Raw genomic sequence first — 23,659 nt, forward strand, 5'->3', positions numbered from 1 at the left:
CTGCGCTGCGCAAGCTTCGCGCTGCGCAGTGATTTTTCTACTACACCTAGATATTTTCCACCGCACGCGCTTTTGCGCTTTTCGGTTTTTCTTCGCGTCGTGAAGTAAGGGAAAAGAATTTCTCGAGTGTCGAAAACAACAAAAGTATTCGTTGTCGGAAAAACATCTCGGTCGTTGACTGTAATTTACACGCAGTATATTTTCACGTTGCGTATTAAAATGAAGGAAATTTATCAAATTTTGTTGCTCTTGTTTTTTCCATAAGTAAGTCGTGAATAACAGTATTTGTCGCTAACAGTATATCTATTTCTCCTTCGGTCAATCGCGAGAATAAAACGTAAGAACTCGGAATCGAGATAAAGTTATATCTTTTCCTATAAACTCGAATAATCAATGTAATATATTTTTTCTTTGCTATCAAACAGAAGTTTTAATAAAATATTATTTGAAGAACTTATAGAATTTTACGAATTGCAACGTATAGAAGTCCCGTATACAATTTATACACAAAACACTGTTTTTTTTCGTCAAAAATATTTTACATCAATTATGCGAGTATAGGAAGAATAACTTTGTTGCAATTTCGAGTTCGTACGTTTTATTCTCGTGACTGATCGAAAGAGGATCATAACAGAATCATATTTTAGTAGCGAGAAATATTGCAATTCTCGAAAACTATTTAGAAAAAGAAAGAACGAAAATTTGATAAATTTCTTACATTTTAATATGCAATGTAAAACGTTTATATATGTATTATTATACATATTCAACGACTGACGTGTTTTTCCGACGAGGCAAAAGGTTTTGTTTTGACGCGCGTGATCGGGAAACTGTTTTTCTCTTTTTCTCCTACTGTGCCTACTCACAGTAGAGCTTTAGTTCTTTTCGAAGAATATAAGGAATTGAATTGAAACTTAGTAAAATACTTATTGTAAAATGGTAAGAGAAAAATGAGAAAGAACAGTGTTGAAGTGGCGTTTGCGGCACCGGAAAAGTTGATCCGGGTTATCTTAAAGCAGTATGAAGGTCAGTGTCGTATTTTCAAGTGCAAACCAACATTTCTGTCGTAAAACTTGAACTTTCAAACTATAACTTATTTAAAGATTTAATAATTTATCTCGTAGTTAATTCTCTTTATTAACTTGGTGTTTCAGATGCAAAGAAGAGGACTTGTTCATGCAAGGAAGAGGAGTTTGCAGTACGGGGCAGTTGGTTCAGGCAATGGGGTGCTGGCACGAAGGTATGTTGTTTTCGTAGTTATTTTTTATGCACAACTTATAACCGTCAGCTACATTTTCTTTTATAGAAAATTTCGGAAAGGTTTTTTCTTATCTATTAAAGCCACATATATTTAAAGAAATGTTAAAAAACGTATCTTACATTTAACAATAAAGGAGAAAATTTTCTTTTTGTTACAGAGTGGTGTGTAGCAGAAGGTGGCCAGCGCTCGGTAAGTACACTTCAGGGTAATGGTGATGATTCGAAATCAGTGCGAAACGCGTGTAGATCTTTTACGAGTTTTAAAACATTGAGTACGCAATTTGTATGTATTTTATACTAATATTTATGCAATTATATTTTACATTCACATTAAAATATTATAACTGTTTTTTAATATGATAAAAATTATGCTCGAATCTATATATAAACGAAAGAAAAAACAGATATACTGCATTGTGTCGGTTTGTTTGTAAAACTTAGTAGACATATATATTAGTAATATGATTTTAATATATATATTATTGGTTGTTTTTATAAATTAATTCGTTCTCGATGTTTTAATCTTCATCAAAGCGAAAGTTTTGTCCTATGTCGAACTCAACGTTTGAATTGCGCCACAATTTGCGAAGCTTTTTAGAATAAAATCGCGATTATTCCGCGGAAGATAGACTCACGGTGTTTATCATATTATATTATTTATTACCGCGTTTACTCTTTTCCGACTTTCATGGTTTATTATAACTACAATTATAAAGTCAAGTTAACAATTTATAAAGTTATGAGAAAGAAAGAAAAATATCTTAAAAGATTATTTGTTCCTTTTTTTATTAAAATCTGATTGTTAGTTTTACGAGATCGATTTTTATCGACGCGAGTGTTCACATTCGAGTTTTCTCATGTATTTGCAATTATTCAGTTCTTTTTCAATTCAAATTTGCGATATTCTGAAGTTACACGCGTATTGTAGAGTCACGAACGTTTTTATTATACGATTCGCAATAGTTATATTTATTATGCTTCGCTTGAACAAAAGGCGCACTAGCAATAAGTCTCGCAAGACTGCGGGAAGATCTTCGCAGTGATACACTGCGGAATCACATCGAGCTTTGCGTAATAATAATATTACGCAAATATTGGATCGCGCATCGAAATAAACCGAAACATTCGTCCCGTCATAAAAATAGTGTGTTTAAATTCGATTCCATATATGTATAATCTTTTTGATTATTATGCGAGTTTTGTGCCAAATTTTTACATGTCGCATTAGTTTAGAGAATTCGCGGTATTCATATAGTTTCATATGTTCGTAGCTTTATAATTTCAAAATTTATTTTCGGTTGTAACTTTTGGAGAATTCGAGCTTCGAAAAATTCGGTAGTTAAAGTGTGGACTTTACAAAAGAGTAGGGAGATAGACTGTAGAACAATTTGAATATCGCGTGTGTGAATATAATTTCGCGTCTTCCGCGTCGCGAGTGAAAATAAAAGTGCTACGCGACGTGGATTACGTGGGACAATCCAGGCGTTTATCCAGTGGACCATTCCCGAGGGCGATTGTTGCAGAAGAAGATACATCGATGGACGACGAAGGGACCGCAGAAATATGAGTCATATCAAAAATCACATTTTAAACAACTTGTTTCTTTTAGCTGTAACTTCTTCTTTTTATCTTTAATACACATTTCATACGTTTTAGTAGTAATTATTCAGAGTTAAATTTATATTTAGAAAAAAACTCTGTTCCACCTTTTTTCTACTTTTCTTTTTATTTTTATTAACACTAAATATCTATATAAAGAACTTTGTGAATAAAGATGTATATGTAACTATATTCAATACAGCCGAAAGGATCAAGTTTTTAACATTGCATGCGTAGTATCCGTATATTAATCGCACTGATTTCTAATGGCACAAATAAAGACAATTATACATCGTGGTGTGATTTTCTTTATTAGCTATTTTTATATATAAATTATGGTGTGGTGCATATATAAATCTTCATTCTTCTCAAACGTAATATTTTTTTATTCATGCTTGGTTTGCTCATTTATTAATTGTATATGTACACTGTTGAATTTTTCTGTTGTGTGATTTTTTTAAAATTTTACGTTTTATCTCTCCACTTTGTTAACTTTTTGTTTTACATTTCTTTAATATTTGTTGAAGGCTTTTGTAATTTTTCTTATATTTTCTCTCAACGTATCAGATATCAAACTTATTTGTTAAAATAAATCCTGTCGGGTTAAAAAATATAAAGTAATATAAACGTACAAATATATATTTATATTCGCGTATGTATAAAATCGCGAGAGTGACTCTGATGACGTGAAATTCATATCTGGTGTTTCTATCACTTGTTTTTTGTTTTTGTCTATAAGCGTTTGAATTACGCCGCCGCGTGTGGCTCGATGACTTCGAGAATCGCAATATATCTCGCGTTTCGATATATTTGTTCCGACGAACAGACATAGTGGACGCGGAGCGAAGCTTCTCCGTGAAATGTTTCGCTATCTGTTCGCGTTTCTCACGAGAGAAACAAAACGACGCGTGACTGGAGACAAAATCAAGTTTACACAATGTGTGATTGTTCTATTCTAAAATTTAGCAATTAGAATTCCTGGCAATATGCAGAAAAGAATCCAATCAGGCGCATCTCCTTAGGTCATTTCTTTGACATAGGCATTCAAGGAATATCCACTGAATATTTTCTGGATAATGCAATATATTCTGTAGATAATTCATATTCTCAGAATATTGTGTGCCACATGGACTTCTGCTGTAATATTAAATAATATACATTTATCACACACGTTTAGCCCTCCCCAAGTACGACTAAGTTGTAAAAAACAAAATCTATATTTTTCAAGTGTAGATAAGTCAAAAATGTTAATATCCTTTATTCAAATTTTATCCGTATTTTTCACAAACTTGATACATTTGATGCAAACATTACATAAACACAATCGCATTGAACATTTGCTGCGCACTACTTTTGATTATCAAAAAAGACTATGTAAATTATATAAGTCTCATATATATTTATCTATATAACAACTGAACTAATAATAAGTTATCTTTGTTTATTTAAATTTATAATTTTGATTGAAACTTGGTATTTGATGTGTTACATCAGAAAAACCGTATGTACGCAATTACAAAATATATTACAATTTTAAGCGATAATAATATATACGACGAATAAAAAATCGCACACCAGTCCGTCATTTCTCTATGTGTGGCTTATGAGAGAGCCAATATATTTTATGTCACAACACTTCGGTAAAATATTGAACACATTTTATATTACGCAGTTAAAATTTAAGCAAACGTTTAACCATAAAACATTTAAAAATATCTTGCTGAATTAGCACCTCAATTTTCCGACTCTATAACTTGCGCGTATTATATTTAATTATTGTGTAGTCTTGTATATATAATATCTAATAATATGAATTTATATTGAATATTACATAACAACACGAATTATCGTATGTGTATAACAGAGAGACAAAAATTTAAATGTTTTCTCGTAATTAGTTTTGTAAATTGTCTTCTCACCCTGTAAATCCTTCGCGATTTCACTACGCCGGTTGCAAATTTTAACAAAAAAGTTATCAATAATTGCAAAAACGATTCAAGATTCTTGTTATATTTGAATATTACAAACGAGATATAGAGCAATATTCATATATATGCGTTTATATATACAAGTATATATAGACGTTTTAAAGTAATTATAAGTTTTTGCAATGTTTGTTGTAGTTGCGCGCATAAATATCGTACTGTGATAATAGAAGAATATCATACTTTTATATATAGTTCTCTTATTACATGAATATTAATTTTGCTAAACAAATCGGTTCTTTTCTTTTCATTATTAATGTGTGTAATTTATAAATGCCTCTGTGCTTGTATAATGTTGTGCGTTACGGGCAATAATTATTGTTAAATTATTAGTCGCGCTAGAGCTGCATAAGTGCTTGAAAACGTGAACCTCTTCGCGGATATACGATTTTTGTTTATTACACTGCGGGTATATGTCAACATTCATTGTAACAGCAGCTGACCTCGTACGTTATCACTCGTAAATAACCTTTCTTTTCGTCACGAAGATAATTCGTGTTAGAATGTAAAAAAATTCAAAATGTGTATATATTACCGTGTATGCAAAACGTGTAATAGACACGCTCGCGCTTACACACATTCTTCTAGACCTAAAATCTAGATCTATAAAAAATCGAACGCTAACAGACTTTGACATTTGGCACATTTTTTACTCTCATAGAGCTAGTTTATTCGTTTGTAGAAACAAGAGTAGAAATTTCGATTAAAAAAAAAACAGGTATTGATAAAAATCCTAATTCGCAATATATATTTTTGATTTCATTTTAACGTCGTATCAACTCTTTATAACACAAAGACGGTTATCTTTTTATCGCGTCTTTATCGTTAAATATAATTATTGTTAGTAATGTTTTTTTTTTTACACACTAAGTTATTTCTAAACAAAATGTGTTATAAACACTTTTCTATATTTTTTTTCTCTCTCTTTTTTTCTTTCTCTTTCTCTCTGAGAATCCGATTTTAAGAAAGTATTTTCGAGTCGTATTTTTGAATAATAGAATAATTCGCGCGGCATTCCATTTTAGGCAGTCGTTTTCCTTCCGCTTATTAATTACAGGCAGAACCGTTGTTCCCGTTCGCAGCCTGAAAGCGTCGATAGATTTCATTTACACCGGCTTTGAGTGTACGTGTGAATAAATAAAAAGAAATACGGGAAAAACAATTTCATCAGAGGCAGATAAATTATCACGCAATTTAAACGTTTTTTTTTTTTTTTGCAAATCCGATCTGCTCGTTACGACGAGCGCATTCGCGATTTGAAATATATCTAAGAGTAACACGTTTACAAGTTTTATAATTGTCGCTTAGCTTTATTATCGCGTAAGAGACAGTTCTGTGATTTTCCATACAGAAGTTTTGGAAAAAAACAAATCTACTGGGTTTATCAGAATTTTAACTGTTTTTTTTTCTGTGAAAAGTTTTACACGGTAATATAATAAAACCATGTTAACACATGGCGGCGATAGGGGTTACGCTATAAAAAAAATTAAAATCGATTATTCCCGCGGACTACATCTGCCTCGGATATCCGTGAGATCGCCTGAACCTTGTACCCGCGTCAAGTTCGTCCCCGATCGGGACGATCTGATCGCGTTCGTGTCGAGATACGAATTGGATGATACACGTGGCATCGATCTCGATGCTACCTTTAAGTTCGCCTGACTGCCGTAAAACGAGGTAAAGGCCGTGTCCGAACTGACGCTTAAGGGTAAACTCGTCGCATCCATTGTCTCCCTCTCGCTTCCGAGGGTGGACGCTCTTATATCGAGGGTGCCGCTCACACCGGACATCCCGGAACTCGTTGCCATCTCCACTTCTCCAACGTCAGGGTGAGATATGTGTCTAAAAAAGATCGTCTAAGAATATACACATATTTATAACAAATGAGAGAGAGAGAGAGAGAAAGAGAGAGAAAGAAAGAATGAAAAGGAGGACAAGAAAGTAGAACGAGTAAACGTCGTTTGAAAAGTAACGCGTAATCTACCTGTAATCCGGAATAGGTGGTTCAATGTGTTGCGTCCGTGAGGTCGTCGACATAGGTGTTCTCTTTATGGCATATATGTATATGCCAATCATTGTGAGCGCATATGAAACGAAATACAACGCGTGGAACTAGAACAGAGGCAATTCAATCGCGCGATTCAACGTGAGATCTTTTTTAAAGGGAAAAAGTTAAACTAAAATTAAAAAATGAGACTTTATAGCTCTCGTACTCTGGATGTGTATATGCAAAATAGATATATATTTTAACGTGTAAAATTAAAACACATATAAATAACATATAAATCTTAGAATTGTTATTCAATTCGAATTTTCTATACGTATTAATTTACATTAAAAAAAACTATGTACAATATATTTTGCATCTAGCGTACACACATCTATAAAGTCCTATCTCTTGATTTTTCTAATGATTTCTAGAGAAAAAGAATAAAAAAAAAATAAATAAATAAATAAAAAGAATAGAAGATTACTGAAACGCGACATTAATTAGAAAAAACGCGTGTCTCTCAAACTATAGAATCATTTTATGTATTTCGCACACGTGCGAAAAAACCTACTACAATGACTTATGAATTAGTTGAACAAATTATATATTCGTGCGTGTTTACCGATGCGACCGCGCATCGTAACGTGAGAATTGATTTTGTTTACCTTGTAATAATGATTAAGCATGCCGGCTAGTATATTGAACGAGTCCGAAGTGAGTAGGGCCAGTTGCAAAGCGGTAGCGCCGGACTCGTACAGTATTACCGGTACCAGAGAGAAAAACATAAATTGGGTGATGCAGTAAAGAATTAGAATCGTTATCACCGGTGCATTGTCCCAACGAAACGCTTCTATTTGAAGCCTCTCGAGCACGGCACTTTATTGAAACACATGTGAAACGATCAGATCACGATGTGATCATATTATTGAACATCTTTTTTTTGTCATATTTGTGTCATATACTTACATCTGCATGCAACTTAATATCGTGCCGAAGAAACCGATCATACCCAGGTATTCGATAATATCGACCGTTTTGACAACCAATTCTTGTAGAACCGTCGTAACCGAGAATAATACCGCTCCGCCCAGACAAAGCATGTCGCCGACAAGTTGATTCTTTCCTGATGTCATGTGATAAAGCACACAGTATATCAATTGTCTTTATCTGTTTTTTTTTTTTATCACAACAACAATTTTTATCGGCTTTATTATGTACACGTGATAATTACCAGTTGACGAGGGATCATTGTTGTTGTCTATACCGGCCCAAACGAGACATCCCACACCCATTAAACAGACGGATACGCCAACGATGTGCACCATTCTATATCTGACACCCAACACCAGAAACGACAATACCAAAGCAACTGGTATTGCCACACAGTCAAGAAGCTGAAATATTGTTTAATTTTTTATAGTAATTTTTTTATGTTACGTAACGCAATTTAACTTTGTTTAAACATTAATATATCTTTTTAATATGTTAATGTTTTAAACATCTACGTGTTAAGGAACGACAGTGAGGCGACAATGAAGTAACGTTGCCCGCGATTAAAACTAGCGATTTGTAAAAAAAAAAAAAAACAATGAGCCCTTAATTGTCTGGTTAAAGTGTTAAATTAATTGATTATATAACAACTGAACGAGAAAGTATTTACTTGTATACTGGCGAGGCTGGTAAATTGATGCGAGGACGTGATAAGCGTGCACGCCTCGACGTCGATTAACGCCAGAAGCAGATATCTCCAACCACGGGCCCTTATCACGGAAATTAGATCATTTCCCACACCTCTGCAGGACATCCATGTCGTGTAAACTAAACACATCATCACGTAGTGCGGAAGATTTTGTCCTGTTTCGGAAAGAACAGATGTGCTTTAACACTTTAAAGAGGATTTTTTTTTCGATTTGCCACACTTTTTAACGGGCTTAAGTTTGTTTTTTTTCAACGAGCTGTATATAAAAACAAAAGCGAAGAATCGTTAGGTGAACAAGTTACCTGTTGGAAGCGAGAGCTTGTAGGGAGCGGTGGTGTTTATGTAGTGATTTACGAGCGTCATAAAGCACAACACTATCGAGAGAAACTGACCCATTATTATCGCTCTCCATACCGCCCTGTTTTACAATCAGTTAATTATCAATTAACAAATCTCAAGAGAGAGAGAGCAATACTTACATGACACACAAGAAACTACCATAGAATTAATTATAGAATAAATTACCTTAAATATATAAAAAATTAGATCGTTGAAATTGTAATCAAAATAATTTCCCGAGGAAAAAGTCGATAAAACAAATAGGAGATTACTGAAACGCAACATTTTTGTTAGAAAAGATACGCGTGTGTCTCAAAATACAGAATCTCGTCTCACGTATTTCGCACACGTGCAGAACCTACTGTACTGACACTAGCGCACGAGTTTCTCAAATCGTATTGTTATATAGATTTATTGTCATCGATCGCGCGCGACATATTTTTTTTTTTTTCGCCGAGAACTGAATCTAATTCGGAATTACGCCGCGGGGTTACACTTCGTTACAACGGCAATCGCGAGCAAGTTACACGACGAGAGCTAAATATCACCCGCCACTTTCACCCCGGGAAATGCTCAGGTCGTTCGCCCCCTTCTTCGACCCCACCCTCTCTACTGCCTACAGCACAGGGAAAAACACACACTGTGGTCCCTGCGGGTGTTCAGGGCGGTCACCCTCAACAGCGATTACTCACGTACCATCGACCCAGTTCGGATATGTAATTTTCGATTTTATCGCAGACCCCATTCCTGGCCTGCATCGTCGGGTTTTGAACTCCGTAACGATCGCTCACCGGACCTCTCATGCCATGGTGCATTTTCGTCCTGAAGACTCCTCGCCGGCGAGGGTTCGTTGGGCCGAGGCGCTTGCGCGTTCTCTTTCTTCTCCTTCTCCTTCTACTCTCTCATTCGACTCCGTTTGCTCTTGTCGCTTTATTTGTTTTTATTTTTCTCGAGCGTACAACAAAAAAAAAAGAGAAATATTATTTTACTATATGCGGCACGTGGGATAATGAGATACCGCGACCGATAAAACGACGCGTCGTCGCAACATCGCGTCAAATTTCGAAGTCGAAGCCAATTCTCTCGATCGAAAAATAATTGATTGCGCCCTCATTTTCTGACGTGAAAACACTTAACGTGCGAAAAACTTTTGGAAATTTAAAGATCGATTCAAGATTTTTTGTCTTCTGTGATAATTTGTTCTCGAATGAGCTCGAGAGAGTAGCATTTAATAATATTATAACGCGTCGATAGAAGGACGGAGAAGAGTAAAATGACAACGTAAAGAAGTACGTCTTTATTTGTATATACCGAGTAGTTCTTTCGTAGAATTTTATTTACAATATATTTCAACATTCTCGGATGTAATGTGAGCGCTCGGTTCACAATTATCCGATAGAGTTTGCACTTTTACACAACGATCTTTTTTTGTCAGAGAGATTTGCATACACACGCATATACACACGCACACGCACACGCACATTATATAAACTTTACATAAATCTTCAACTTACTTATATTCTATGTTTATTATATATCTCAAACTTGTTGTTTTGCTCAGATAAAATTACAAGTGTAGATCTTTCGACGTATGAAAAAGAAGGCGATTTTAAACGCTAAGAATTTGTGCAATCGATGTTTTTTTTTATCGATTCGAATAATGTACCGCTACTCGAATATAACGTTGGTTGGTTTTTTTTTTTTTTTTTTTTTTTGTTAAATCTTCTAATGATTGATCGCCCGTGTACAAAGAGGAAATTTCGAGATTTAATATCGTTCGAGCGTGCAGTCGCGCGGTTCACATAGAAAGTTGGAAAAATAGTATAATTTAATTTTTTCCACTAAATTCTCCGATCGCGCGTGTTCACATTGCACACGCCCGGAATAAATAACGCGCGAATTTCTTATTCTTGCCTGAAAAGACATTATTTCACTCGCGAGATATACGCACACGTGAATATACGTTCGATTGAAGTGCGGGCGCCGGATATTATACTCACACGTCGAAAAACTCGATCTATCGGTTAGTCGGAATAACGATAAAAAGTCGAATGGAAAAAACGGAGACAGAAGAGTATACGAGGTAAAAATTCTTCCTTCGTCACATCGTGTTTTACGATGCAAAATGTGTAGAGTATTTGAAATTTGATTATTTTCGAGCGAACGCCGCTTAATTTGTTTACTCCCGTTCGATATGAGCAATAAACAATTATCGAAGACTCTGAGGAAGAGAAATCTTTTTTTCGTCGATTGACAAATCGATCGATCAATTGGTCACTTTAAATCAGCATTAGAATTAATCTTATTTTTTCTTGGCCTCCTCCTCTACCGTCTCGTTCTGTTTGCGGAAACAATCGCCCACCGGGAAGAAGTCCCAACATCTTTGTTGATACATATTCCACACGTAGGTCTCCTGACCTGTGTACTCGGTATCCGGTTTGTTGATCAGGTGCATGAGAAAGAACCTGTTAGAGGAAAAATTACGTATTTAAAAAAATCACAAAATATATTAACACAGAAAACAATTAATAAATATTCTTTTGGCAAGAGAATAAAACGAGATGTCGTGCGAGACATTTCGTCGTTATATATATTTACATGTAATTTGCTAAGTTATGCTCTTGCTGAACGTGGGTGTCGAATCCGTGCGGTACCGCGTCGAAGTATTCTTTTCCCAAGCCGCATATGAAGCAGTTGCTTTCCATATTTGTCTTCACATTGTCGAGCTGATCTCGAAGTTCGCCAAACGCGTCGATAATCAAACCTGTGAGAATCGACAAATATCGAATCACTCAGTCTCTCTTACAAAGTCGAAGAAATCGACAGGGTGTTATATATACTTACCCTGAATGATAGCCAACAGAATAACAATCACGAAGAAGAAGAACGTGATGTCGAACATGATACGATAAACCTCGTAATCGTCGCCGTCGGGCTCGCCGATCTCATCACCTATGCCTCCGCCGGCTCTCACGCCTTTGTACAGGTGGAAGACGAAACACTGTCGAAACAATGAGAGAAAAAAATATATATATACAACAATACGTAACAAATCTGTGAAATTAAAATACTTATTAAAAACATTTTTTGTTTATATTTCTATATAACGTTTTGTACCGTTAACATATGATGACATTTCTTGTCGGGTTCGTCGTCTTCCTCCTGTATGTAAAACTTGCGGAAGAAATTGAAGGCTATTACGGTGTAGATGTACACCACAATTGTAAGCAGCATCACCGTCAACACCAGCTGCTTGCCGTTGTGCGTAACAGATTGCAAGATCGTTCTTAGCGTTTTAAAACCGACCGCAACGTCCAGCAAGTGAGCGGCGAAGAAGAAGTTGTTGTAGTTGCCCAAAATTGAAAATGTGAAGTACCACAAACTGTATAAAAATGCCTATAAATAAGAGTAAAATAATTAAGTACAAAAGAGCATATACACACATAATTTTAATCTCATTATCCTTAAAGTGCACATATCTTCTGTCGTAGGGTTATCGTATTTTAATAACTTTAATTAATTAAATAAATTTAATTCAGAAAAGATAGTTCTCTGAACTTCTTATGAAAAAATTAATTTTAATATTGAGAAAGTCTACGACTTATAAATTATATCTTTTTTTTCTGTTTTTATAAATTAATAATTTTTATTCTTCTCCAATTTTTATGACTACTTATTCAAAAATTTTATAATTACAAATCCAGGATTGTCCGAATCAATCCCGGACGTCTGATAACTCTACACTATCGCACTGTGGGGATATTTATAAGTATTCTTCCGTATTTTTCACCACATGTTAAAATATACATAAATGCGTAGAAAGTTCAACAGTTTGTTTGCAGAACTTCGTTTTGTTTTAATTGCACAATGAAAGAAAAAATCAATTTTCTAGGCTCGAAAAAAAGTTATAAAATAATTTTTTTTGTATCTCTCTCTATATGCACTTTAAGGGTTAAATTAATCTCGAGTGAGCGCTTACGTTATCTGTGATGGTAACGCCGGCTTTCCAGATCTGATATCGCCAATCGATATTTACGATGCTGCAAAAATTAATTTTTACGTTTTATAAAAAAAAACTATAAAAGATACATATTCATGTACACGTCCGTGTATAAAACTTACAAGTGTATCAAGCCAGAACCTTCTTCTTCTTGCTGACTGAACGAAGTCTTTTCCATTCCAAGCAAATTACTGATGTAATCGAAATCGTACGTCTCGCTGTATTTCTGACGGACTTTTTTCTTGACGAACTTGTCCCAATAATTCACGGGAAATGTTTTCGCCGATATCACCATTTTGTCCCAATGTGCCTTGATATCGTCCTCTTCCGGCGTCTCGGCTATGTACAAACCGTCGAATTCTACTCTACGCGCGATCTCCTTCTCTCGTTTGAAGATAGCCAACGGTACCTGAATAAAAAAAATATTTGTGATTCGAATCGCGACAATTGTTTGTTAATCACAACGCGAGATCGCGTTTTGTCGTCGCTTGAATTACCTTTAGATGATAATACGCCACCAGCATAGCGAGCGAAACGATAGAATGAAGAGCAGCCAATAGCCTCATTACGTGAGCCATGTAGTAATAATCCTCTGCCACTTCCACGAATTCGTTAGCCCCGTCGTCTTCCTCTTCGGAATCATTTTCGCCGCTACCGCTACTCATTTCCATGCCACTACCTCCTATTCCTGACGGGCCTTCGCCTGACATTTCCGCCAACAAATCCGCCATTTGTCCGCTACCTTCCTCATCTGAGTCTTCGGTTAAAGATGTCACCTGAAGTGTGAAGATAACAAACAAGTAACGACACGTCAGTTTTCGAGTTGTGTGTGTAAGATTTTATATAAATTATCTTGCGAAATATTTTATTCAAGACAAAATGTGTGCAAACAAATTGCAGTTTTGCAAACCTTGTAGAAAAGCAGCATGAAATTGATGCAGAAAGCGAGAACCAATGCGACGTATTTCAAATTGTAGAAATTTCTGGCCAAGAAGGATACCACCCGATGACTGTATTGGGAAAGATCGATACTAGATCCCGTGGATGGTTCGACCGTAATTTCTTGTTTCGCTTCAGCTTCAACCGCTGCCATGGCGGCTTGTTGAGCCGCAGCGGCTTCAGCCGCCGAAGCGGCTTGCGCTCGGGCTTGTTCCCCACTGCGGGAATGTTGTAATGAAAGATTTATTTTTAATTAAAAAACAAAAAACGAGAAGCATACACCACAGTCAATTTTGATACTATAATTAGATCCGCGAGAGCAGCATTAAATTTAAGAAAAAACTTGGCTCGCGTCTATAATTTTTCTACGCAAAGATTTTAAATAATTAGTTTACTTTTATTTAATTGTATTTTTTAAATTTTGTGTAATATATTATATTTTACATAATATAATATATTACATAATAAATTTCATTGTACTTAATAATAATTATATTCTATTATTACGTACTTTAAAAAATTTCTGTATTGAAAAAAAAATGGAGCTTAAAATTTATTAATTTATTGGTTTAATCGCTGTATGCACTTACCCGAGTAAATCGGCCAAAGTGACTGGTGCCTCGCTCTCTCCTCCCTCAGCCCTCGCTCCGTCTTCTCCGGTACCTTCTTCGGGTGTACTCTCGCCAGTTTCTTCGATACTAGATTGAGGCGTAGATGTGCTCGATTCATGAGGCGCTATCTTTATCTGTCCTCCTTCTTCTTTTGTTATATCCATTCCGAACGCTTGCACCTATATACGAGAATTTTTTTGTGTCTTAGAGTTATATTATTAGTAGAGCACAAATAGATACATAAATTATCGAGAAAATCCTACCTGTAAGTTCGATTCATCCGGTGTCGGTGGCAAAGCGGGCAAATGCCTGAATGGTTTCTCTTCCTCTTCTTTGACGACTATAGGCTCCTCCACATGTGGTCCTCTCATTAGTGTCAACAAAAGTTTCATGAAGTATTTGATCACGCAACCGACACCAAAACCAGAATAATAGAACGCGTAGAAGATCATTTTGAAGAAACCGACAAAAAGTTCCGGAATCGTCATCTGTTGCATCTCGGCAATTTTGTTCTTTATATTGGTCGGTGAGAACAGATAGAAGAAGTAATACACGCCATCCTTGAACGCCTGTATGCTACGTCTAATCGGATCTTTTCTTTCCTCATCGTCTTCGCTCATGTACGTGTACGAAGATTCCCTAGCTTTGCCAATTCCGCTGCTCTCCTCGACGGTCATTAACGCGCTCGCGTGTTGCATCTCAAAAATAGCATCCTCGCAGAAGTTAATGAACGTTTCCAATTTTTCCTTCTCGCCGGCCTCGACCACCGTGTTGTAGAAGTAAGTTCTTTTCGATTCTTTGATCTGCGGTTTCTCCCACTGCTCGATATTTGACTCTTTGATCTCGAAATACACGCGCTCGATCTTCTTGTTGCCGCCGAGAATTTCGATTCTACCCAGAAATGGTTCGAAGTAATTGAGAACGGAACCGGCTGTTTCGAGAAATTTGGCTAGTCTAGGCTCGTTAGGCATGTGCTCGGACAGATTGGTGAGCAACACAGCCAGATTGAAACCGATCTCCTTCGACGGTTCGTGAAAACGATCCATGAAAGCGACGTAATCGATCTTTCCGTCGTGATTTGTTTCGCAACAGGCCAGAAGAAAATCAATTTCCTCGCTGAAAACATTTCAGAATACAATATACAAGATATAGATATCCGCACACGTATTTATGTGTATGCGGTTGATTTGATTCGCGAGGATAAAAAAAAAAAAAAAAAAGAATTTTATAAACGTACTTGGTGTAACTCTTTTGTTGCTCCATCTTCTCTTTGAAATCCTTGGGATAGACCCATCCGTCGTTGTTGAGATCGACTTCCAAGAAACTCGGAGATGATACGAGATCCTTCAGCTTCAAGAACATATCGAAATACTTCAAGATCAATTCCACGTTGCTGGCTGACTCGACCAGAGTGTCAACCATTTGCTTTCCGATAGTTCCGTTCACAACGTTACCTGTGACAACAAGAGGCGAATATATTGAACTGTTTCGTTAAGTTCTCTGAATAGAATTTGAACAGAAAATCTTTCGTACACACCTTCAAGCATAGAAAGCATCATGGTGATCATGTCCTTCTGCAAGTTCAGCAACTCCTTCAAAAGATCCACTTGACTGGAATGCTTTGACAGCTTGTCTTGCATGTGGGAGAATAAGAAGAGAAAACCTCCGACAGCGTCCCACAATCTCGAGTGTGCCAACGCTTGTTGATTTTGCGCGCACGGACCCTGAATAACTTCAGTGAGAGTGTTGAAAACTTGACTGGCTACGCCAATAGCCTTGAAGAAGTTTGCCTTGCCGGCGGGATCGATGAGTTCTTTGCTCGAGTAATGCCAGTAAAAGTCCATGATGGATTCCTGCAGTCGCAACAGGTAATCGACGGTGCAGATGACCACGTTCACCGTCGTCGTGTTGCCAGCCTGCGTTCTGAGATAATTCTGCCAATCTGTTGCAGACAGAAAATGAAAGAAGAGATTACGAGATAATAACAAAAAATAAAAAAAAACATCACTCGATTTGATCTATTTTTTGTTAGAAGAAATGACTGACTGCTCACCGAGATTGTGACCCTCACAAGTCAACTGAATGAAACGGAACAAGGCGCAGGTGAATTCGGCGTCGTGCATATTTTTCTCGCCAGCCGCACCCTCGGACCCGACACCAAGACCCTCGGCCTTTGTGTTTCTCTCGAATGCGTCCAGATCCAAGACGCTGCAAGAATTCATCAGACCCGCGATCGACGTGAAGAAGCCGACGTCTTTCTTTTCCTTCAAATGATTCAACATTCCTCGCTGGATCTCAATATTGCCGCCGCGCAGGATCGAAATTCCAAGTTCCAAAGTCTTCATCACCATCTCGCTTGGGACACCCTTGCACGCCGATATGTGCAGTAGAACCATCTCCGCCACGCCGCGATTCGCTAGACGAGCTTGATGGAACAGCAGTTTCTGCTTTTCCATTTCTTGTTCCTGTGTCAAACACGCAAACGCACAAATGAACGCAAATGCAAAATAATGTCACAAAAATAATACAAAGTACATCGAGAATTACGCAAGAACGTGTGTAAATAAATTTTGCAAAAGGACGTACAATTCACGATTGCACGTGGAAATGAATTGAATTACATCGATTGCGATATTACAATAATTATTTGCACGCACACGCTCGGAAGTAATTTAAATTTTAAAACACGATTTTACAACGTGCACGCGTGTAGGTACGTATATACATATATAAAAAAAAAAAAAACATGTACGCAACCTCTTACCATTAGTTTCTGCATAGTCCTCTTGAGAGTCACGTAAAAAAACACACAGAGTGTACAGTTTATTTTATAAATACGTTATTACGTTAGCGAGATAAGTCGATGAGAAAGGAAAAAAAACGATCGCAACAGCCTACAATGCTTCGCTCGTGAATGATTTTGTTTTTTTGTTTTTTTTTTTCATATTGCTTAATTGCTTTGATAAATAGGACAATGTAACAATTCAATGTCGAGAGATGTAAACGTGACTATAATATTTTGGGCTTGCGAGCGTATTATTACATTAAGCGGATGGATATAGTCGCACTAACTACTTATTCTTACCATAAGTAGCTTATGCGCCGGCTTCTAGTGAGTTAGAAAAAGACGGGAATTCGTTAATATACGGTAGACAGGCTGTGAGAATTCGAACAGTTCCATTTTCTCACTCGAAGTAGTTTTTCTTTTTTTAATTCACGAGGTGGTTGCGATATCGAAGATGCTTACATGGATCGAGGCTCCGCCTTCCTCCTCACCGCCTCCCTCCTCCTCGCCCTCTTCCTCTTCCTCTCCGCAAGATTTGGAAATGATCTGAGCGTAACTCATGTAAAGCGGATCCTCTTGAAGCGCACCCGAACGTTCGGTCATGGCACCGCGACAAAACGTTGTTACCAACTGCGTCAGCGGATCCGGCTTGCTCTCATCCTCGGCCTTGTCCATCTTCTTCAATTCGGCATCCTCGAAGGATTGCTGAAAAATTGAGATGCAAATAGTTTTTTTGTTTGTTTTATTCAAAATTCTAGTGTACAAAATTACGCGCGTAATTTCTTTTTTTTTTTTTTGTTCAACTTGAATCACGGGAAAAATAATTGATTACCGTGAGATCTTCGATCATAACTTCTTGACCCACGTTTTCATCCTGCAGCCACAACTCGTAATATGTTCGCGCGAAAATGTTTATTGCTCTGTGCCTATCGTAACAGAAACGGGATTTTTTGTTAGAAAAAAAATTACAATATCAAAAATATTTTTTTAAATAATAAGTAGTAGTAGTAAATTTTAAATCCGCATTAAAATCGTACCTTCTTAATTTATACAGAGGCTCACTACGCAAACATGCAATCGCTGCTCTTTTTCTGGCAGCGCACAACACGCGTTTCCATCCATCTCGTGATGGTGGCGGTTTTGTCGCCTGTTAGCGTGCACACAAATAGCAAGCGCACTCATTAAAAACCATCAAACCATCAATAGTTATTGTTATGAATCGTGTGTGGCGAGATAAAACAATTAGTTTTTTTGTATTAGCGCTAAACACTGAATGTTGCACTAAAGTTCTTGTCGTCTAAAAAAATTTGCTCTCTTCTATCGACAAAAAAAAAAAAAAAACTAATATTAGTTACGTACATTCTATGCGTATGTATGATGTGGCTAATTCTCGTATAACGTTTTTATCTACGCAAAATTCAAAAAAACACACTCTAACACTCAAATGATTTTCTTTCTCTCTCTCTCTCTCTCTCTTTTTCTCTCACTCCTATGACGGTATTAAAAAAAAAAGTAAACGATGATACACGACGACATTACGCAATTGAAAGATTAACTGAAGCGCAAACGTAATAAGATCAGCAAAAACCAAAAACCCAAAAGGATACCTGGGCAAGGAATGTAGGGAAGTTTGACGAAAGCAAGCGATTACCGCTCGTTTACGTTGGATCGACACCACGGATCTGTACTGACTCTTGCTCTGCTGTTGTGGATGATCTATCTACTCGAGAACATAAAAAATTACGTAGAATGAATGACGAATGTCTGCGTGATCGCTTCAAACAAAAAGAAGATGACGACGATTTTCTCATTGACACTCTCCTCTTTCATTCCTCGATGATCGATAAAAATACAATAGCAAATTAAAATAACATTAACAGAGATCCGAAGAGATTATTCTTCTCTCTGAATAATCGAATATCGAAGAATTAAAAAAAAAAACTCTATATATATATATATATATATATGTACACGCGCGTACGCACACTCGCGCAAGTTTGTCACGCGACAAGACTAACCATATGTAAACCGTACAGGACTTTGGCCATGTCGGTGATTCTGGCAACCACGTCCTCCAGTTGTTGAGCCTTGACAGGTTCTATCGCGTCCTTTTTCTGACCGAGTTTCGAGTACAGATAATGCTGCCAAGACATTTCGTCGGCAGGATCGATCTTATCCGGCAGGGTTAATTGAGTTTTGGCGAATTCCGCGATCTCGTATTCCGGCATCTTCTTCAAAAATCTATCTTTGCAATGTTGCACCAATTCCTGTTCGCGACCGGCGAACAGATTCAAACCGACGGGCAGCAATCGCTTCAGACAAGCAACCATCAAAGAGGCTTGCACTTCTTTGTCCTTGTCTCTCTTCTTGTCGCGGTGCTTCTTCTTTTTCTGGAAATGGATATTTAGTCGGTCGGTTTAGTTGTTTCTCTGTTCACAAGATCGCGTTTCAGGGAAAAAAGTTCTTCACACGCGGACAAAAAATTGTCTCAACGTCAGATATTTGATTTATAATCGGATATCAAATTTGTTCAGGATGTGCAGGAGTTTTTTTTTACTAGAATATTAATTGAACGAGATTATTATTATCGAATTATCGAAATATTGTACAAACCTTGCCACCTCCGGAAGGTGCGGTGCCATCGGACACCGTAGCGGGTCTTCTGGTCGCGGTCGGCATGATGAGCACCATGTTGTCGATCTCGTTCGCGGATATGAAGTTTTGCTCTTCGCGCAAGAAGTACTGCGACTTTGACCAGATGTTAAATATGGCCGCCACATGATTGTAGAGATCCTCCGCATCGGAGATGTTGTTTCTGAGCCAATGATTTCTCTGAAGATCGACGTATTTGATCAGCAGCGGATAGAACGAGTAAATATCGCGAACCAGTAACTGCCAGTCTTCTTGAATTTGCGCCTCGACCTGCGAGGTGTCGTCCGTCGAAGATTTGATAAAACCGCGAAGAGATTCCTCTTTGTGAAACATGGTGTCCGTTCGTTTTCTAACGCGTTCGGCAAGAGGTAGAAACGGATCCTTCAGCAACTCCTCCGACGAGTTGATGATGATCTGCTGCGTGTAAGCAGCGATGCGCGTCATCCACGGCGCGTTCTCGTTGCCGATGTTCTTCTTGATCAGCTTCAGCACGTTCTTCAACAACTGATTCATGTGATCGCTCGTGACCATACTGACGAAATTGCCTTCGCTCGGAGTCGCGTTGTCCGGTCCCTGCGCCCACCAGAATGGCAAGTACGAGCAGAGCAGAGGAAGTATCACGTCGACCACGTGAGGCGCGTCGTTGTAAGTCTTCTCGGATTCGACGAATTGATCGACCTCGTTGAGAATGGTTTCCAGAGTCGGCATGCTGGATTCCATCTTCGTCATGATGTCCTGAGCCTCCAACGAATGATCGGCGATACGATTTAGAAGAGAAAATTGATTGTGTTTGTTCAGTTGCGGCTCTAAGAAAGCCACCGGGAAGCAACTCGAAAAAGCGCCCAGACAAGAGCCCAGATTGGGTTTGTGTCGCTCGATCTCGGTCTTCAAGTACTTTCTGTCATGCGTTAAAGTAGCGTCTGTTCCGAGAGTGTAGAGAGACGCCAGCATTTTGTACGACGCTACTTGAATTTCGTCAACTATCGGATGAAAATAAATTAAATAATTCATCAATCGATCGATCGATCAATTGAAATACAATATTGACACAAATATGTTCGCACATTGAATACAAAAATTTTTGAAATACTTACGTAACAAGTCGCTTCCGTATTCGCACGCGGCAAGATGATCGAACATTGCGGTTAGCACCGGCAGAACTACGCTGTTGACGTACGACAGCGACGTGGAAGTTTTCAGATGAGTACCTCGAAGATGACTGTATTTCCCTTCCTGAAGATTCAGAATTGTGTGGCCCAAATCGTCAGCGGTGTTGTTGAAGAAGGTTAACATCGACGTTCTGATGAATTCCGGACAATTCTTCACGAGACTCTTCGCGTCAATGCCTTTCACGAGCACTTGCAAACAACGAACCGTTATCCTCACATCCGCGCCGAAAGCAGCGAGTCTCGATCTCAACAAACTCGCCAACTTGCAGAAAAGAGAAGCCACCATCTCCTTCTCCTTCAATGACGCCGCGCCGACGTTGTTCGTCGCAGTGGCAACGGCGATAAAGTAATTTCTATGAGTGCTGAAGTACTTCTCCATGAGCGGCAAGACCACTTTGCTAAAGAACTTGATGTCTCTTGTGGAGGTCTTGAAACTGTTTCTTCGACTAAACGTGTCGGAAGGTTTCAACAACTTCATGTTGATCGTCGCCTTGTCCAGATAAGCTATCAACTTCTCCAGCAACGAATAAGCGAATCGCAACTCGACCGACGGAATAGCCCCGGCCACTTCTGTCTCGGCGCCACCGCGATTAGGTTTGTGAAGTTTGTAGCCTTGGTACTGCAAGTACTTGAGAAACTCCTGCGATCGCTCGCGATCCTTACGTTTCTCTTTGTCGGTCAGCAGATCGTAAGGTACCAGTTGTGGATGAATACCACCTCCTGGAAAAAAAATTATCGGAGAATGTAATTTAACGAGATAAAATATAATAATCAGAAGGGGCGTTGTGTCTCAGCGATCTGAGAAAAAACTAACCGCAAGTCACGAGTTCTTCCTTCTTCTTCTTCGCCCAGATATCGTGAGCGTTATCCGCCAGACGTTCGGCCATATTCTGCATTTCTCTGCTCAACGTCAGATTAGTCATGTCCACCGGATGAGGATTGTAATTGAACGGATTTGCGGAGTCGCCCTGTAAAGGCACCGCATGTTAGCGCGTGTTCTCTTTCTCTCTTTTTTTTGCAAGAAGTATAGGATAAATATTTATTCTGTATTTAAATATTTTTATCCCATATATCGATTTTTTCTTACCTGACTCTTGGAAGATCTTCTCATAGAGCTTCGGTTGGTCGACGGGACGTCGACCTCTGCGTGTTCCACGCTCCAACCAATCGCCAACAGAGCCTTCAAACTCTCTCTCACTGGTTCCTTGTATCGTTCTCGCTCGTAATCATTCAACATATGATACGGTTTCAATCTCGGATGGGTTTTATTCACGTCCGACCATTGATCGCCGTAGGTCCATCCGTTTTCCAACTTACGACTGGCCCAAGCGTCGTGGTAATGCTCGGAGAACTTTTGCACAATCTGATTAAGATCGTTATTGAGCACCACACTGAAAAAAGATTGTAAGCAAGATGTTGACTATACTCCGTGTGAGATCGCGAATTCAGAGATCTCCCAAAAAAAAAATCTTAGAATTATCGCCGATGAAAAATTTGACTATTCACGCATAACTTATTCGCGTGTGCAGACACTAACAAAAATTCCACAATTAAAATAATAAAAAACTAACCTGGACGTGTTGATCGGTTGTGGATTGTAAGGTCCGTCGGGCGATTGCGTGGAGGCCGATTTGCTGCCGTACCATTCGTCGTCGTAATTTTTCGACAAAGAATAATCCGGCGGTAAAGCGCAACCGATAGCTGTTAGGCAAGGTAGAGCTTTTCCGAATAGTTCCGGATCGTAATCCATTTTCGACAAAGAATCGAATATATTGCTGAACAAGACCATCGTCAGACGTTTCTCTTCGTCGCTCGATGCGCCGTACGTACCTTGACCGCCTCCCCCAGTTGAACCGTAATATTTAGCGCAACGATCGTAGTGTAGAGTTAATAACTAAAAATTAAAAAAAAAATCTTGTATTACAGTAAAGAGATTCGAGAAAAAATCCTGCACATGTGTAGACAAATTCAAATATTTACTTGCAAATATTAGAAACAATATTTAAGGACAATATTAAGTTATAAATATTAAACAATAAGTAATGATTATATATATATAATTCGAAAATTATAATAAACCTTGAAGTTATTTAAGTCCGTCGATAAAAGTGATTTGTAAAATTAAAAATAAAAAAAAACTTCTCAACTTTGCAAAGAGAAGTTTTTTCAATTTTCAGTTTTTAATTGTATGACTATTAGTTTTTAATTCAACTAGTACCATCGGTGGACTATAGCTTTAAGATTTATTTTAATTTCTGGATTTTTCCCAGAAGTTTTCGAATTAATTAACTTATAATATTGATGATTAATAATTATATATAACTTAGATGTGTAGAATTTGTGCACATATGAAGAACTTTTTCTCTTCTTAGAAGTAGAATCAACATTAACAAGCGCGTTTATTATTGCGATTATTAGATAACTTTTGCTATGCAGTGCGTGTATAGAAGAAGACAACAAAAAAAATAAACACTTCATCAAATTATTGACGTACTCTGAGAGCAACGGTAGTATATTCCGATAAGTTGGACACATCGACGGTCAGCTTTCTCAGCAATTTCAACAACATGCTCGGTTGCATTTGGCTGCAAGAATACAATTAAAAACAATTTTTTTAAATTGAATTTAAAA

General features: G+C 37.7%; 2 protein-coding genes across 29 annotated transcripts in view; both read right to left on the bottom strand.

Moving 5' to 3' along the window:
• Nucleotides 1-4,891: 4,891 nt before the first annotated feature.
• LOC109853473 (solute carrier family 35 member F2-like) lies at nt 4,892-9,716 on the bottom strand. 2 transcript variants are annotated; one of them, XM_020425626.1, is made up of 9 exons: nt 9,569-9,716; nt 8,836-8,951; nt 8,495-8,688; nt 8,066-8,228; nt 7,801-7,957; nt 7,500-7,710; nt 6,829-6,956; nt 6,491-6,686; nt 4,892-5,927 (listed from the first exon to the last, which is right to left on the bottom strand). In XM_020425626.1, the coding sequence occupies exons 1-9, from the start codon at nt 9,685-9,687 to the stop codon at nt 5,892-5,894; spliced, it is 1,320 nt and encodes a 439-aa protein (XP_020281215.1). In that variant the 5' UTR covers nt 9,688-9,716; the 3' UTR covers nt 4,892-5,891. The 2 variants fall into 2 exon arrangements, with proteins under 2 accessions (XP_020281215.1, XP_020281214.1); XM_020425625.1 differs by having other exon boundaries at nt 4,892-6,686.
• Nucleotides 9,717-10,510: 794 nt separating this feature from the next.
• The window catches only part of LOC109853394 (ryanodine receptor), a 42,216-nt gene continuing 29,067 nt past the window's right edge, over nt 10,511-23,659 (bottom strand). For 14 of the 27 annotated variants that reach the window (XM_020425481.1, XM_020425487.1, XM_020425484.1 and 11 more), the window contains 25 exons: nt 23,523-23,613; nt 22,600-22,922; nt 22,116-22,419; nt 21,843-21,996; nt 20,954-21,748; nt 19,821-20,839; nt 19,226-19,597; nt 18,815-18,927; nt 18,040-18,133; nt 17,670-17,912; nt 17,508-17,531; nt 17,187-17,207; nt 16,476-16,887; nt 15,960-16,364; nt 15,660-15,876; nt 14,686-15,538; nt 14,402-14,601; nt 13,783-14,029; nt 13,370-13,648; nt 12,995-13,281; nt 12,852-12,912; nt 11,990-12,268; nt 11,717-11,873; nt 11,471-11,636; nt 10,511-11,337 (listed from right to left, as the gene is read on the bottom strand). In XM_020425481.1, the coding sequence (XP_020281070.1) occupies nt 11,175-11,337; nt 11,471-11,636; nt 11,717-11,873; nt 11,990-12,268; nt 12,852-12,912; nt 12,995-13,281; nt 13,370-13,648; nt 13,783-14,029; nt 14,402-14,601; nt 14,686-15,538; nt 15,660-15,876; nt 15,960-16,364; nt 16,476-16,887; nt 17,187-17,207; nt 17,508-17,531; nt 17,670-17,912; nt 18,040-18,133; nt 18,815-18,927; nt 19,226-19,597; nt 19,821-20,839; nt 20,954-21,748; nt 21,843-21,996; nt 22,116-22,419; nt 22,600-22,922; nt 23,523-23,613 (7,279 nt within the window). In that variant the 3' untranslated portion in view covers nt 10,511-11,174. Of the gene's footprint in view, nt 11,338-11,470; nt 11,637-11,716; nt 11,874-11,989; nt 12,269-12,851; nt 12,913-12,994; nt 13,282-13,369; nt 13,649-13,782; nt 14,030-14,401; nt 14,602-14,685; nt 15,539-15,659; nt 15,877-15,959; nt 16,365-16,475; nt 16,888-17,186; nt 17,208-17,507; nt 17,532-17,669; nt 17,913-18,039; nt 18,134-18,244; nt 18,355-18,814; nt 18,928-19,225; nt 19,598-19,820; nt 20,840-20,953; nt 21,749-21,842; nt 21,997-22,115; nt 22,420-22,599; nt 22,923-23,522; nt 23,614-23,659 lie in introns of all 27 variants that reach the window. The other 13 variants (XM_020425505.1, XM_020425504.1, XM_020425507.1 and 10 more) reach the window with 5 other exon arrangements.

This window comes from Pseudomyrmex gracilis, unplaced genomic scaffold (genome assembly GCF_002006095.1).
Source record: "Pseudomyrmex gracilis isolate BER0280 unplaced genomic scaffold, ASM200609v1 scaffold_48, whole genome shotgun sequence".
NCBI classification, from domain to species: Eukaryota; Metazoa; Arthropoda; class Insecta; order Hymenoptera; family Formicidae; genus Pseudomyrmex; species Pseudomyrmex gracilis.